At 39.4% G+C, this 17,194-nt stretch overlaps 1 protein-coding gene across 4 annotated transcripts in view; it reads right to left on the bottom strand.

Moving 5' to 3' along the window:
• MRPS27 (mitochondrial ribosomal protein S27) overlaps nucleotides 1–17,194 on the bottom strand; it is a 105,467-nt gene that overhangs the window by 80,593 nt on the left and 7,680 nt on the right. For all 4 annotated transcript variants that reach the window (XR_004317510.1, XM_032473941.1, XM_032473929.1 and 1 more), the window contains exons 3-4: nucleotides 9,430–9,500; nucleotides 7,364–7,422 (exon numbers count right to left, since the gene is read on the bottom strand). Coding sequence is in view for 3 of the 4 variants with exons in the window: in XM_032473941.1 (XP_032329832.1) it covers nucleotides 7,364–7,422; nucleotides 9,430–9,500 (130 nt within the window). In the remaining variant the exon portion in view is untranslated. The remainder of the gene's footprint in view (nucleotides 1–7,363; nucleotides 7,423–9,429; nucleotides 9,501–17,194) is intronic.

Here is a 17,194-nt window from a genome sequence, read left to right on the forward strand (position 1 = left end):
ATCAAAAATAAAACCTGCTCTTTGAAAAATCCTGTTAAATGAGTAAAAAGACAAACAAAACTACAAGAAAAAAGTTCTCAAAACTCAGTAATAAGAAAACAAACAACTCAATAAAAGAAAAAAAGGGCAAAAGATTTGATCAGATACTTCACCAAGGAGTGACATGGATGACAGATAAACACATGAAAAGATGCTCAACGTCACTAGTCATTAGGAGAATACAAATTAAAACCGCACTGAGAGTGAGATACCATTATGAGCATGGCTAACTCTGCTGGCAAAAATATGGAGGAACTAGAACTGCTGTTGGGAATATAAAATGGTTATGATCACTTTGGAAAATACATACCTACCACAGGCTCCAGCCATTTCACTCTGTGATATTTACTCCAAAGAAATGAAAGCATATGTCTCTACAAAGACTTTAACATAGATGTTTATAACAGCATGGACTGCTTTGGACGCCTAGGATAAGAGCCTCCAGGGGACCCAGTCATTACACCAGAGGGGTAAGACAGTAACCATCTAAAGTGTGAAGACACTGGGCAAGTTGGGTAGAATGTCGGAACCAAAGACCAGAAAACACGCTTTAAGGTTATCCCTATCCTCCTCCTCTGACCAGGCTCCAGGCTGAAATAACAAGACCAGTGGAAAGAGAAGTGCAAAGTCAGAAGGAGTGGAGGCACAGGGTTCTCATCCTAACTCTCTTCACAAAGCTCCTTGGGTCTTTGGCAAGGCGTGGGTGCTGTTCCTGACAATCTGCTATCCTCTCATGCAGAGCCACTGACAATAACTCTCTCCCAGGTCTGTGGGATCAGAAAGTAAGAACTAAATAAAGCACTTGACAATATTCAAGTATGAAGATGTTTCTAAAAAAGGCTCTATGACTCATTTATCGTCCCTTGGGCTCTTTACTCTTTCCTTAATAATGTTCAAACATAATGAGAACAGGCAGTATGCTAACAGAAAAAATTTTAATTCCCTTTTAGTGCTGTAAAACACAAATGATCTCTGTCCTCAAAGATAAATCACTACAGCTTAAACTCATGAACAGTGCTCATCCTAATAAACTCTCACCTTGCCCTCTTCCTACAGGCAGAAATGGATTCTTACAACAGAGGCCTGGGATGCACTCACCTTTGAGGAACCATGGGGATATTTGTGCTTATTGAAAAATGAAGCTATTTTGGTCCTTCCTTTTTAAGGCTGGCTGCCAACCAAGGACCTGGAGACGTGCAGGCTGCCATCTGCCTCACCCCAGCTGTTCCTGACCCACCATCCGTCTCCAACCAGGGACGCCTGGTATCTGCCAGGTCAGTTCAGCCACGGATGAAAGATGCCTGAGGCCAAGGTACAGCATGGACGAATGTGTTGGCAGCACACGGCCTGCCATGTAACCTCGACTTCCTCTCGTTACTGGGTGGCACGCCACTCTCCACAACAATGCAGGGAGCTGTATTCTAAGAAAAACACACCTTCCCATGGAGCTCTGCAATGTCTTATCTTACTGTAAGACAATTAATTCAGCATTCCCTACATTTTTGCTAAAAATCAAAAGGATACTTTTAAAAAATATGCATTCTTAAAATAGGGAGAATGTTTTATATATTTTATAAATTTCTACATCTTTTCCTTCAAAAATGACCATTTATGTTGCAGATTAAATTACCAGTTTTGATTATTACCGGTGATAGCAAAAGGAACAAGTTTAATTTCATGCATCTCTAAACTGCCACGGTGCCAAAATGATTTGGAAGTCTAAATAAGCCTTTAAAAATGCGATTTGCAAACATCCTCGGTGAAGAGGAGTATACCATGCAGAAAGAAGGAATTTTTATGGCATGAGTTTGCATTCTATTAATGCAGTAATCAAATACCAATATAGCCACTGTTAAAGCTTATTTTAAACCATGAAAATAACAGCTTTACTGGTGCCACATTTCTCTGATGATATGCAGACTTAACTCCTGAAAGGGAAACAGCCTGCCACAGGGCTGGCTTGTCTGCATGTGGACAGCACACATCAACCTGCAGAGTCCTGAGCTCAAAACTACTGACCAGGTGGCCCAGGAAACAGATGCTCTCCAGAAAATGATAAAGGAAAATTCTAGATAAGCTCACTATCGGATAAGATTGTTCTAAAGCTGACAGATTCCAAAAGGAGATCTCTTGCGGAGAAAAAGCTAAGACCATGGCTCTTAGGAAACGAAAAGCAACAACTCCCAGATTACAAGAAATGTAAGGGATTTCCTCTTATCCCTTTAATTTAAATTTTCTTCTGCTTTACCATGTTCTATACTCTGGTCTCCAGGGAACCCCTTCTGCCTTACTTTTCTTAAGAATAAATTATAGCCCCATTTGAAATCCTTATCGATAACCATCTTGCACTGGGAAAGCACTGCCTTGGTTTTTCTAGCACTGTCCCACTGTTCACATTTTATCCTCCTGGTTTCCCTTCTCAGCCCAGGACAGACAGTGGCTTACATCACACCCTCTATGTGGGGTGCACTCAGTGAATCTCCATGCCTTAGTCTTTGCATGAGTAAAATAAAGATGCAAATCAGACTGTAAGTTTATAGTAAAACAAAGGTAGGAAACCTTTTTTCTTCAAATGTCAGCGAAAGGGCATATGGGTAGGAAGCAGAAATTAATCCTATGCCCAAGGACAAAAACTAGTTTGCCCAATTCTTTTTAAAACTAACATGGGACATACAAGCCTCCTTTTAACAAAGGTAAAGCGTAAGTCAGCAGTCAACTTTCCATGCTCACCAATCACGGAGCATCCCTTTCTCTGAGCTGCCGTCAGCTGTGCTGTTCTCTTAGCTTTCTCCTCCCAGCAACAAAACCTCTGCTGCTACAGTGCGGGGGCTTCTCCCCTCGCCAGCCCGAGGGTGGGTTGGGGTGGGGTGGGGCTGGGAGTGATGACACCAAAATGGAGCAGAAGTGCTCCTGCCCAACTCCATCCAAGCACTGGTTTCCTGACAGACAGCACCTCAGGGCCTGTCCAAATCTCACTTTTCACCACACTCTTCCTGCTCCAGTGAGGTAACAATAGACGAGCTGTACCTAAGTTTTCATTTGGATAACGGAACACATATCAGCCATATGTTTGTCTTACTCTATAAGGTCTAACCTAAAACAAGAATGCCTTCTTAGTAAGAAAAAAAAAAAAAAAGAACTAGAAAACTTTAAAATGCCTAGGGGAAGAAGCAGGAATAAACCTAAGCAAAAGGTCTTTTTCAAACATGATTTCACAGTGAGGTTCGTAACATTTTTTTGTGGGATGATCTCTCACGTAGTCTGATGAAGCCTTCTCCAATGTTTTAAATGCACAGGGTTAAAAAGGAAACCAATTATAGAGAAACAGAATGATCAAAACATTAAAAAAAAATCCTGGAGATGTGGTAACACATGTTTCTTCAACGCAGGAAATAACACTAGCTAGCAGTAGTTTAATTATAAATGCAATTTCTATGCAGTGATAAGCATAATATGTCAAGATATCTGCAACAAATGTAATGAGATATATAAAAATCAATGATTTTTATTGGTGAGAAAGACACTGATGTTGCTAATACTGTGATCTGTTGCCTATATTCATAATTGAAGGCAAAGTTGAGTATTATTGAGAGGTTACTGAAAATAAAAATGTAATTTTATTCTCATCTAAGTTCACAGACCCTCCTGCATTCTCTCCTTAGACCTGATACATGAAGCAGCTGGAGGCATGGCTTTTCTGGTTGGAGCAGAAGCAGAGGGCTGGTGGCAGCACTGCCTGGCCCCTCCCTCACAGTGTACCCTACTCAACCCGCACCCCGGAGGCCTCTGTGAGGAACCAGCCCAAGGGCTTCTGGGAAGACAGTTTGCAAATCGCTGAGAGAGAGAACTACTCTGAGCCTGCGGAGAGCCTCGGTGGGAGCGGGCCGGTGCCTGCTTCCCTACCCTCCCAGCCGCATCTGCACACACTCGGGAAGCTCCTAGCTTGCAGCCCTCTTCTCGTTTCATTTTTAATTTTATTTCTTACTTTTTTATTCTCTTATTTTAATCGTGTTTTAATTTGTTACTGTCCAACAGTTCTTAGCAGGCTTTGTTTTCTTCTTTCTTAGCTTTCATATTCTGGTTATTCCATTTAGACTCTTGACTGTTCTAATCACTTTTACTCTTGGTTTGTTGTGGAGTATAATCAAGTTTCTTAAAAAATTTTATTGACAACCTATATAGTTTCTGGTATTGGCTGCCTTAATCATCTTTAGCTCACGGTATCTTTGTTTAAAGTATCATTTCCCTTTCCTCGGTGCTCCCATTTTTTAATTTTAAGTGGCAGGGTGGAGACTGATCACAAGGTTTTTAACCCCCCGGAGAACAGCCCACAGTCTGAACAGGAGCGGCTGGATATCTGTCCTCCCTCCTGCTATGTGAACAGCAGCGTCTCTAACTCTCCTAAAAAGATCCCTGGGACTCTTTAACATTGATGCCCCTATGTACTTCAGGAGAGTTAAAGGCTGGAATTCTCTCCTGGGAGGACAGCATGGTAACAAGCTGGCATGTGCCGGAAGCTGCCTGAACCGCCGGGGCTTGGAACTGTTTATTTGTGCACCTGATTCAATGGCAGATGCCCAATCAGCTCTTCACTGATCACTGCAGGCTTCCAAACTTCTCTGGCTCTAATGGCCTTTACATAACCACTGGGGAAATTTGATCACTACAAAATGAGAGGATGCGGCAGTTAAGCTCCGCTTGCTAGGTCTGGTCTCTACAAGCTGAGGCAGGGGAAGATTTGTGCCAGCAACAGTGGTGGCAGCCAAAAGTCCTGTCGTGGGCCTTCCCCTCAAAGACGGTCACGCTTAGGGAATAAATCCTCAACCCTAAATCCTCAAGGCAGGCCAGCAAGAAGCTGTTAGCTGTAGGATTAAGAAATTGCTCCTGTATTTCTGCAACCTTGACCTGTAATTCTAAGTTTACTCTGAGCTATCTAGAGTCATCCCACATAGAAATGTTAGGCATTGCAACCACGCATGCTGAAGACTTAACTGGTGGAAACCCCGCATGCCCTTGGTGTCCTCAGGATTATTAACATTTCTGATTTCAATTAATGGAGAGAAATCCCAAGAGTTCATAACTGTAACTTGTAATTTTGCTGAGGCAAAATTTCAGGTTACAAAAATATGTTTGTAAAAAAAATTACAAGCAAAAAATATGTTTTCCTTGTCCTCTAAGGTCGGAAAGCAGGAGTTGATACCTGGCTGATGAGTGAACACTGGCCAACCTCCACTATCTATACCTGATGCGGCTTTACGGCATTGTACCTAGTCTCACACACACACAACAGGAATCTCATGAGGTCATAGAAAAGTTTCTTTCTTTAAAAAAAAAAAAAAAGCTGAGAAAAAGCTAATTTTCTTGGTAATGGAAGGGAGGAGAAAGAATACAAATAAAGAGTGATAAGCCATGACTAGAACACCAGTAAAGAATGAAATATCAGATTAAACAATGGCTCAGACTTAAGATGGCCAAGAGTCTTCTATATGAGCTATATAAAAACAGGAAGTAGAGATTTTATGAAACTTTCAGTAAGACTCCAAGTCTCACAAAACTGGACACGGAAGGTCTTTAGGTAGTACTTAAATTTCTCAGTTAAACTTTAATGTATGAAGACAGGGACAGTGTCTAACTTACTCATCACTATATGCCCACAACTTGAACAAAGCCTAGGCACACAGTATGTGCTTAGTAAGTACGTGCTGAATGTTGAATTGTTGAAATCAATTATACGCTAGAGGTACATGCAGATTTGGGACGTATTTCTTCTAAGACTATAGCACTGTGTCCTACAGGATGGAATTCTAAAAAATAGTTTCTATTTATAAATTGGAACTATTTTCTGCATTTTTGTCACAAACAAAGCAAAAGAATGAGAACTGGGCAGGTGCCAGCCCAAATACATCTTTCACCATAGGCAAAAGTAACTACCAGAGGAGGCCTGCAGTGCCAAAGAACCACGAAAGGAAGGCAAGGCTTGCTCTCATCAAGGGATCCATTTATGTTTATCTTAAGGAAGGGCAGGAGGGAACTTGCAATTATAATTTCAGGACCTAGAACTTAAACTTAGGACACTGTTAAAGGCAATATTAGATTTAAAATAAAAGATTTTTAAGATGTGCACCTGATTTAACAGCAGATGCTCAAGTAGATTAGTTTAACTAGTAGTTATAGAGTAGATTAGATTAACTATAGTTATAGTAGTAGAGATTTATATTTAAACAGAAATCACCACAATGATGGTAGAATCTACCCAATTCAGAAAGAAAAGAAGCGTCATTACTAATTAGCAAAGTCACATAAAAGAAAATTGGGTAAGTTTTCACTAACATAAAGATGGAAATAACTGAATACTCTCTTGATCAAAACAAAGTAAGATCAAATGGGAAATTCTATGCAATGCTTACTGGAAACACTTAACATTTCAATCTGAATCTCTTTTTGCAGACTAGGAATTGGAACAAATCATAAATCAGATTTTTAAAATCACAATAAGGAAGCACAATAAAAAGTTGCAAGGTATCATTTTGATAGATACTTGATAGATGAAAAATCAACTATGAGAATAAATCATGATTTATTTGATAAGTCCTTTATTTAATAAGCTTTAGGTTATTTCAGTTTTTGCTGCTATAGACAATGCTGTAATGAACATGCTCCTTCGTACACAGGGGTGACTGTATCTATAGTTCAGAGGGATTGTTCCCGGTTGTGAGAAAGAATGAAGTAAATGTGGTAATGAAGAATAAGTTTTAAAATGCAGTGTTAACTGAAAATAGGTGCTAAACAGTGCTTAAAGAGTATATTTCCAGCTAATAAAAAAGGAAGAGACGAGATAAATATATATAGAATTTTTCACCCATTAGACAAACAAAAATCCAAAAGTGTGAAAATACTTCTGGTCAAGCTGTAGAGACAGGCCTCTCTCGTACCCTGCCGGTAAGAAGGTAAATTGGTGAAACCTCAATAGAAAGCAATTTGGCAACAGCAGCTGCAATTAAAGATGTACACACTTATGAGAACTAGGTGCAAAATGATCTATGTACAAGGTTATTAACAACTGCATTGTACATCATACAAAAAGAGAGCACAAACAACCTAAAGGCCATACCATAGGGAACTGGTTTAAAAATATATTCACAGTATGCAATATGGTAAAGTTATAGAAAATGAAGAAGTTCTCTATACACGGATATGGAAAGATCTCCAAAGCAGAAACTTAAAAAGCAAGGCGTTGAACATTATATACAGTACATATCACCTTTCATGTTAAAAACGGATATGAAACAAGAGAATATATTGTCAAATGAAATGGAAAACTTACTTGTAAAGGTAATATTCTGCATGGTCTATCTCTTCTCGAGATGAAATGTTGTCCACAAACTAAAAGATAGAAAGAAAAATCTTTGGATGAATACAGATTATGCCATATACTGAGCCTAATTCACAGTTTGACCTTAAAAACAAAACACTCATTTTATTGGAATGGCGTTCACATTAATGGCTCCATCCTTGAAACCCCCTTATCCTAGTGTAAACAAAGAACATAGAATAGCTTCTTTTCCTATGTGTAGAACAAATTTGGTTAGAACTGTCTGAAAACTAAACGTGAACCTTGCTCAGAACCAGAGAGAGCTAGTCTTAGTACATAATTAGTCACCACTATTTCCCTTTATCTTTAGACACTGATATTTTCTGTGTTCCAAGCTCCAAATACATGGGAGCATACAACTGAAAGGATGAAGCTTCTAATGGCTGAAAACATGTGGCCCAAGGAGAGGAAAATCTAAATTTAGAGAAGTCTCATTACCATTTTTCCTACTCTGATTCGGTTCTACTATGGACCAGTACACCTGTGATTCTTCTACCAACAAAGTCTCCCTTTGAACCACAAAATCCCTGAGTGTGTTCCTTAACTCTAAATCATAGGAACAAACAGGAAAGACTCTTCTAAGGATGAATCTACTCCAAAATAGAGACTCAGAGGAGAAAGGGATGAAGTAGGAGAGAATGCACATAGTTAACAGTTAAAATCTTGTGAAGAAAGAGATGAGAGTAAAGAGGGGGGGACTTACAAATTTCCCCCCCTTTTTTAGGATTTACAGATTTGATTTAGAAATCTCTTTAAGAGGCAGATAAAATACAGTTCAAACACAGGACTTGAAGTTGAGAACTAGCTCTTCCTGATGGTTTGCTGTGTGGCATAAACAGATGGTACAGCCTCTCTGGAATAGTTGCTTCAGGTGCATAAATAGAATAAAGGCACCTGCACTGAAGGGTATGAGGCTCCATAAGAAAAGGTACGGGAAAGCTCTTTAAACTCTAAAGTGCTGCCTCAACTGACACCAGGTACTAGGGCACAAAGAGATTTCAGCCATCGTGTAAGGGATGAACCAGTGGTCTTTCAGCTCCCCTCCAATATGAAAATTCTAAGCCTATACAATTCAGGTTTTGACCTAGCTAAATGGTTTCCCTACTATCAAGGAGTAGAAAGAAAGGACTCAGACCAAAAAGAATGACGGTTTATTTTTTCCCTCTTCTAGATCTAACAATACCCTGAATTTTATGGTGCCATTGATTTCTACAAAGAGCTTTCACAACTAAGATCTCAATTTAGCATCCCATCAGCCCTGTGAGGAAGATACTATTGTCTCCACAATGAATATGAGGAAACTGAGGGGGGCCCAGTTGCCCAATGTCACAAATCAAATTCATGAAGACAAGATCAGATCCATTTGAGGGAGGCAACAGAAAAGAACTTCAACAATCTGGGTTTGAAGTCCAATTTCTCCAAGTGGGGAAGTCGTCAACATTCTGGATCTTACATGCAAAACAGAGTTAATAATGCGTATCTGGCATGGCTGCTATGGGAAGTGCAAGATAATCAATGTTAAGAAACTAGTACAGTAGCTGGTATAGAAGGTGATCAGTGATGGTTACAATCAATTCCTATTCCTAAGTCCTAGCCTCATATTATTCCCCCATCCATTGCTATGCAGAGTTCAACATTAACATCAATATCTACTCTTTTATAAACTGTCTCAACTGTCAAAATTGCTTCCAATATTAACAAGGGAATACTATCACTTTGAAGGGTATACCAACTTAAAAAAATTATGTATCATATAGTAGAATATCATATGCTGGAAAAATTAAAATAAATCAGATACACAACAGTCTGGTAAATTTATTACCGCTTATTTCAGTCACAGAAATTTGCTACTTCATCAAAAAACATATATTAGCAACTACAAAAACATACCATGTTCTGGAAAAATATTTCCTATGAAAGACAGTCTTTATTGATTTATATATAGTCTATATAATGAGCCTTTCTTGCTTTCTTCCTCCTTCCTCTTTGAAAATATGTATCTACTTAAGTTTTCTTACCCGTGATATTGTTAAAGAACTAACAGGCAGCTTTCTCTCATATGTTTTATCCATTAAAGATGCTAGATCAGCTGTGAAGACAAAAGAAAAAAGAACCTTGTTAACCATACATCTTTAAGAAAAAAAATCTAACAGATACAACTCCTACCAGATGGCTGTCAACACTGCAAAGTCAACTTTAAAACAGATGCTCTTTCTAGAATTATTTTCATATAAATTAAAGAGGAAAGAGAAATATCAGTGTAATTTTTTAAAGTATTTACTTAATTGGAGAAAGGATAATTTTAAAAAATCTTAGTATATATTTAGCTTTTAAAAAGTGGATCAATAAAATATCTCTGGAAAGAAACACAAGAAAGTGCTATTATTGACAGACTTGAGGGAAAGAAATTAGGTAGTAGGGGGCCAAGAAAAGGAAACTCTTCATTGCTTACACATTTATTCCTTTTGCATTTTGAACCAGGTACATATATTAGCTATTTAAAAAAATTTTCAGTTGGAACTTATTAAATGAATTTTATACATTCCCTGAACAAATCAGAGAGGCAAGGCATCCTGGCTATAATTAATGACTTTCAGCCTGAACTAGTCTTATTCTGGTTCCCTTTACCAGAACATTCACACGAATATTTGGTATTCCTGAGATTACACTGTTATCTCAGAGTCTCAAAAGGTCTGGAATAATAGAAAACATACACTCCAAAGTAATTATTTTACACCTTCTCACTGCCTCTCAAACTTGTAACATGTGTGCTCTGTCCCCTTCTCTCCTCACTCTTGCTCTCAGCTCATGATTTTGTGTCTTACTTCCTTGAATATAAAACAGAAGCAATCAAGAGAACTTTGTCCTCCTACCATCAGGTCTACCAGGCTACCAGCATCTGTGTCCATATATCCTGCCTCCTATTTTTTTCCCCCACAAAGGACGAACTTTATTAAAGAAACAAAAATCAAAAAAGACAAAGACTTCCTTTGACCTCCTATCTCCCTCTGGCTACTTCTCCTAGGCTCTGCTCCTGTCAGCAGCAAGACTCAACAGTCATCCCCCGTACAACTGTTATTACCTCCTTAGTTCCATTCTCTCCTGAACTCACTTAAATCAGATTTTGGTTTCCATTGCTCTACTAACACCAAAGACCACCTCCATATTGCTAAATCCAGTGGTTAACTCCTCAGCCTCATCTTACTTGACCTCTCACTAGCATTTAATACAACTGACTATTCTATCCTTCATGAAATGCTCTTTTTTTCCTCTCTATCTTGGGTTCCTTTGCAGGATCTCCTCTTCTTGACTTCTTTATGTTGGCATGCCTCAAGTCTGAGGAGTAGACTCTTCACCCTCTGCTCAGTCCTGGGTATCTCATTCTCTCTTCCTCACAGCTTTAATCATCATCTACAGACTACTGACTCCACACATAAATGCCTATCCTGACTTCTGCCTGTAACTCCAGACTTACACTTCCAACTGTATAGGTGACATCTCCATTCTGGTGTCTAATAGGTATCTTAATATTACATGTCCTCTTAATAATTCAAACTTCCACCCCAAACTTGCTTTTCCTAGGCCTTTCTCATCTCAGTAAATGATCACTACATTCGCTGGCTTATTCAGGCCAAAAACTAAGGCATCATCCTTGATCTTATCCTTTTTAATACTTTGCAACCATACAAGCTCTGGATTTGAAACATACATACACATACACACACACATATCTCACCGCTACCCGCTAACCTCTCACTTCCCTTCTGGTCACCTTAACTATTGTCCCCACCTCTACAATCTAACTCCCACACAGCAGTCTGAGCAAGCATTTTAAAAGATAAATCAGATCCTGTCATTTTCTTTTCTCAATCGGCCAACAGCTTCCTACCATACTCGGAATAAAATCTAAAATATTTTCTATGACCTACAAATGCCTACATAAAGTGGTCTGTACTGGGGGGCGATTTTTTTTTTTTTTTTTTGTCTTTTACACCTAGAAATAAACTCCATGAAGGTAAGGACTCAAGGCACTGATATATTCTCAGTTCCTACAAGAGTTTTATAAAAGGCACCCAATAAATACCTAAAGAAATAAATAAAAGGAAGAAAATAAGGGAGGTGAAGAGGAAGGGAAAAAAGAGAGGAAGGAAGGAAAAAGAAATACAGTTATCCCTTGGTATCCTCACGGGATCAGTTCCAGTACCCACGGCAGACCCCAAAATCTACAGATGCTCAAGTCCCCCAGTCAGCTGTCCATATCCCCGGATTCAACCAACTGCATTGTGCAGTACTGCATTGGAAAAAAAAAAAAATCCATGTATAAGCGGACCTGCGAAGGTCAAACCCATGTTGTTCAATGGTCAACTCTGATTGGACTTCCAAGCTTTTTTACTTCCCAGTGGAAGAAAAAAAGGGACAGGCAATTTAATGACAAGTATTTGTTAAAGACTTATTGCTGTGCACTTAACCACTCTTTTTTATTTCCCTGGGGCAATGCTCTCAATGGCTCAATAGCTACTAGGGGAAAGGAACTTTGCAAAACCACTAAAACCTGATATGATGTGAAAGTAATTACTTTCTTACGACTATCTTAAAGGGACTGATACTATGTGATTTAAAAATTTTAAAACACACATACACACACACACACAAAGAAGTCCCTAAAACCTCTTCATACTAAGGCAAATTAATATTGTTAAATCTAGCTGCTCATAGAATGATACTAAACAGCATTCTGATGACACCAAATCTTTATGACCACTTCATAATAGAAGCTCTTGTGTTCAGATGATAAGCAGTATAAAGAATCAACTCCCTTTATGCCATATTTTAACAAAAAAAATGCAAGATCTGGATCTACTGGCCTAATTAAAATGGCCTCCGTTTCCTCATGGGTTTCAACCAGTGAACAATGTATAAATAAACACTAGACTGAGTAGCCTCCTATAGTGTGGTAAATCAAGATTCCACTTTAATCCTTTACACCCGGATATCCTCAGGCAAGTAAAATCGGCTAGGGCCTCAAAAAAAGACAACAGCTGCAAAGCCAGCATCTGATGAATAACATTTGCATACTGTAAGTCAGAGAAAGGTTTGATGCTAAATATAATGTGACCAATCATCTCACATGGTAACACTGGTGTGATGAATGAGGCAGAAAACCGCACCGAGCAGGGATGGCCAGGAAAGCTGGGCAGCTGTGGTCTGCAGAGGGTCAGCGCCACAGGCTTCTGGACTGAGGCTTCAACAGTCAAAACTACACTTCACGTTTCATTGAGAGGCCAGCAGACGCCCAGGTTTTATTCAAAGAGATGTGCCAAAGAAGATGCTTTCTTGCTTGCCACTCAGCCTCCTCAGGAATGTGCACTGCAGCGGATGGCTGAGGTCAATAAAGACTATAGGGGGAAATGAGTCTGAAATTCGAATTCTTCATTTAAGAAAACTTAAAGCTGGATAGACAATGTGGAAGTATGTCCAGAAAATGAAATGTACACTAGCATAAGAGTGTTCTTTTTATCTGAAGAAAACAATACCATTGATAATCTAAGGACATAAATGATTTTATTGAGGACCCTGCACTATCCCAAGTACAGGAGTGTAATCCTGGTTAAGGATTAGAACCCCAAAGAGGCTTTAAAATTTTAAAACTTCAGATTCCTAAGCTTCACACCCAAGGGGGGATTCTAATTCCACAGCTATGAGGTGAGACCAGAGAAATACAAATTTTTTAACAAAAGCCCCAGGAGATTGTGATGCAGCCTTACAAGCACTCAAGTGAGTTATGTTTGAGAACTACCCATGGAGGGACCTTGAAACAAGTCTTGGCTGTTGCTCCTACATTCAAAGATGATATTAAACTGAACTCCATTTCAGGAATAAGGTGGACTAAGTATCCTTTAAAAAATTCCCCCCATTATAAAAACAAAACACCTAGATAAAGTGTTAAAAACATCTAAAATATATGACTGAGCATTCAAGAAGACAGAAGTAATGCCAGAGGCTAAAGGAGAGATGGAAGCACAAACCTTGAGTGTTTAAGGGAGTATTGAGGGTAGCAGTCACCTGAGAGCATCTGCAGGTCCCCAGTGACACAGAGCTGTGGTTTTAATGACTTACAGGGAACAGAGGATAGAACCAAGGCCTTTTTAAGGTGAGAAGCTGGTTCAGATATCCTCAGGTAAAGCCAAGACTGCCTAGGGCTACACCTGTAGTGAGGGAGTTCTTAAAACAAAAACTGAAAAGCAGTAACTGAAACTAAAAGGTATCCCTTACTTTATGACTATTTATAGAGTGAAAAATCCAAAATAAAACATTAGTTCAGTAGGGCTCAGGAACCAATTCAGTTCAAGTCACCTAGGCCCTTACCTCAGGCAGAGAGACCCAAGCAAACTTCTCATGGAACCCAGGTAGGTTCAGGCCTGCCCTCCGATCAGCACCCTACTTACTCAGTTCCCCAGAATGGTTTTCTCCTGAGTCTTATTAACTGCAGACCCTAGTCTATAATTCAACAGCTGCTAACTGGCTAACACTGATCACTTTCACCCTGAACCTCCCCAGCAGATCTGCATGATTAATGAAGGAATTTCAGAAACAATGCTTTAATTCAGGGTTTATTTTAACCAAAAGGAAGCCAAGTACAGAAAGAGTCTAAAACTGAAATCTGATTTGAGATGGAAAGTTCAAGAATGCCTAGGGCCCTACAGAGCCTAGTTGAAGAACTGAGGCCTTTTCAATAAAAACATCAACTGCAATGGATTAAAATGTCTGAAACACTTAAATTCATGAGTATTTTTTTAAACCCTTGCTGATCATCTTTGGAGGATGGTAGGAGGTCAACTCATTTTTTTGAAAATTGTATCTTCCCATATCTCAGTATAACTAAACTGTTGATGAAAGAAAATTCTTTAACAAAAATCTTCTGGGTAATAAATGAGGAAGAAATGATAGAATTAAAATAGCAACATTTTGCAGCTCTTCATGAAATAATGGGTGTAAGCAATAATCACAAATGGCTTTAACATCAGAGGGACAACCAAATGCTGTGTGCCTCCTGACAAGAGTAAGCAACACTCCCTATGAAGTATTCATGGCAAAAGTGGGAAAACAACAACAACAACAAAAAACCCAACAAACCTTGAATCTGATCAAGGCTTCTTTCCCAACTGCCAGTATTATAGGACATATGGAAGGTAGAGGAGGATGTTAATAAGGATGAAAGCAGCAAATCCAGAATGTGAGACACTACAAGACAAAAGACCCATTTTCTTTAACAAATAAACTGCAAGAGAGAAAGAAACCTATAAAAATCACCTCAACATATTACAATGTATGGGCCTTATCTGGATCCCATTTCAACAAATTGTAAATTAAAAAGAGATTTATAAAACATCTGAGGAAATGTGAACATTGATGAAATATTTAATGACATTAAGGAATTACTAATTTTTAGATATGAGAATGGTTTATAGTTAGGGTTTTTAAAAAAATTCCTATCTATAGAGGTATATATCAAAATATATAAAAAATGATCTGATAACAAGGATTTGTTAAAAAGTAACCTGAGGATGGGATAGGGGTTTGATGAATTAAGACTGGCAGGGAACTGATAACCGTTGAAGCTGGGTGACAGTACACAGGGGTTCATTATACTGTTCTCTCTTTGTATGTTTCTACAAAAAAGACTTAAAAAGAGGCAAGAGAAGAGGGGAACATTACCAATTGCACTGTATGGACCTGTAATGGTGCATAACCATTAGAAAAAATTATGAGAGTATCAGAGAAATTTGACCATTGACTAAATATTGCATATTTAAATATTACTAATATTTTTACATATGCTAATGATATTTAAAACATCCTTATCTTTTAGAGGTCTATATTGAAATACCTATGAGTAAAATGATGCACTGTCTGAGATCTGCCTCAAAATAATCCAAAGGATCAGGATGGAGGAATAAGCAGAAATAGAGATGAAGTAAAGACTGGCTATACGAGCTGACAACTGTTGAAGCCAGGTGTTGGGCAAAGGGGATTCCCTATACTATGTACTCTACTTTTGTTTGTTTTACATTTTCCAATATAAAATGTTTTAAAAATAATAATAACCTATGGTGTTGGAAGTCAGGATAATGGTTACCTTTGAAGAAAATGGGAACCACAATAAGGGCTTCTGGAGTGGCAGGAATGCTCTATTACACACGTTTGTTCATTTTGATAATTCATCAATCTATATATTATGAATTGTGCACTTTTCAGTAAGTATTACACGGCAATCAGAAAATATTATTTTAAAAGCAAGAGACCCACTGCTTCAATGCAAGGGAAGACAACTATGGTAGAACTGCAGGTACTACAGCAATAACTAACAATGCTATTTTTGAGCAGAGAGGCAACAGACTATCTATTGCATGGCCCTAAGCAAACATCAGAATCTGGACTCAGTTTCCTCATTTCTAAGGAAAATGACAGCAGCTCTTCAGTTGGCTGTTGTGAGCATTAAATGGAATAGTACACGTGAAGTGCTTAGCACCGAACCCGAAACACAGATAGAAGTGACAAAGGCTGCCTTTTGGCTTTTATGTCAGAGGGCCTGCCCTGCATTCATGGCCTGACTCCTCCGTAGAATGCAATGTAGGTATACCTGCACTAAATAGCACTCCTGATGTTAATCAAGCTCTCCATAGTAATAAATTACCCTCACACGGGGAGCTGGACAGATCTCTATCAGCTCTCCCCCAAGGCTCTAATGGAAAACCACTAACGAGACTAAAGAGCTGAGGCACCAAAGCTGCACCACCATCAGAAAGAACCCAGGTCTCCGCAGATTCCGCCTGGAGGCAAAATCACTTAAGAGTATGGATGCCCCACACCCACACATCTTCCCTCCCCAGCCGCGATCCACTCCACCCCACCCCACGCCCTCCAATGGGGATGCACGGAGTGAAAGCCTCATATCGCCCCTCCTCCCTCCCCCAATCAACGAGCCCGCACCAGAACACAGCGGCCAATCACAGCGCTCCACATGCCGGGGGCAGCCCTCCGCTCACGAGCGCACGAGGAGGCTTCTCCAAAAGCCCGTGCCCAACCGCCCCGGCTCCACAGGCTGCGCGGTCTCCGCAGAGGCCACACTGCCACCTACTGCCCAATCATCGGCATGCAGCCCGTATCCCAGCCCAAAGGCTCAATTATGAATTAGGGAAAACATGCAGTTATGTCACATACAAACGAAAATTTTAACTGCATTCAGTTACACAGCAGGAAAAAAATATTGTTTCTAACAGCCTCTTTTTCTTCCAAGCAGTTCGAGTTTCAAAACCTTATCACATGTTTTATAGAGGTAAGATCAAGGGGCCTAGGCACTTGTTCCCTCCACATATTTCTGGAGCCCCTACTATATGTGAGGCTGTTATCTGGGGTAGGCATTATCATCATCCCTAGTATATAGGTACAGGAACCGAGGTTAAGTGACAGTTTCTGAAGGCTGGCAGAGCTGAGGTTCACAATCAGACCATCCCTCCAAGGGCGTACTCTTCACCACATCACACTGCGTAAGAACATAGGGTGAGGAAAAATCAATTCTGACTGCACAGGGACTCAGGATGTACAGAGAGTACTCTTGGCAGGATAGGATTCAGTAAATAGTAGCTGGTACTGCTTTTCTAAGTACACTAATATTAACAGAGAGAAGGAGACAATTACCTCCACGTGATATTTATTCATTGCAGATTATTATGCTCATTCTTTGGCAACAGCATCTGCTTACTCAGGAATCCATGACAATAT

Source organism: Camelus ferus, chromosome 3 (assembly GCF_009834535.1).
Source record: "Camelus ferus isolate YT-003-E chromosome 3, BCGSAC_Cfer_1.0, whole genome shotgun sequence".
NCBI lineage: Eukaryota > Metazoa > Chordata > Mammalia > Artiodactyla > Camelidae > Camelus > Camelus ferus.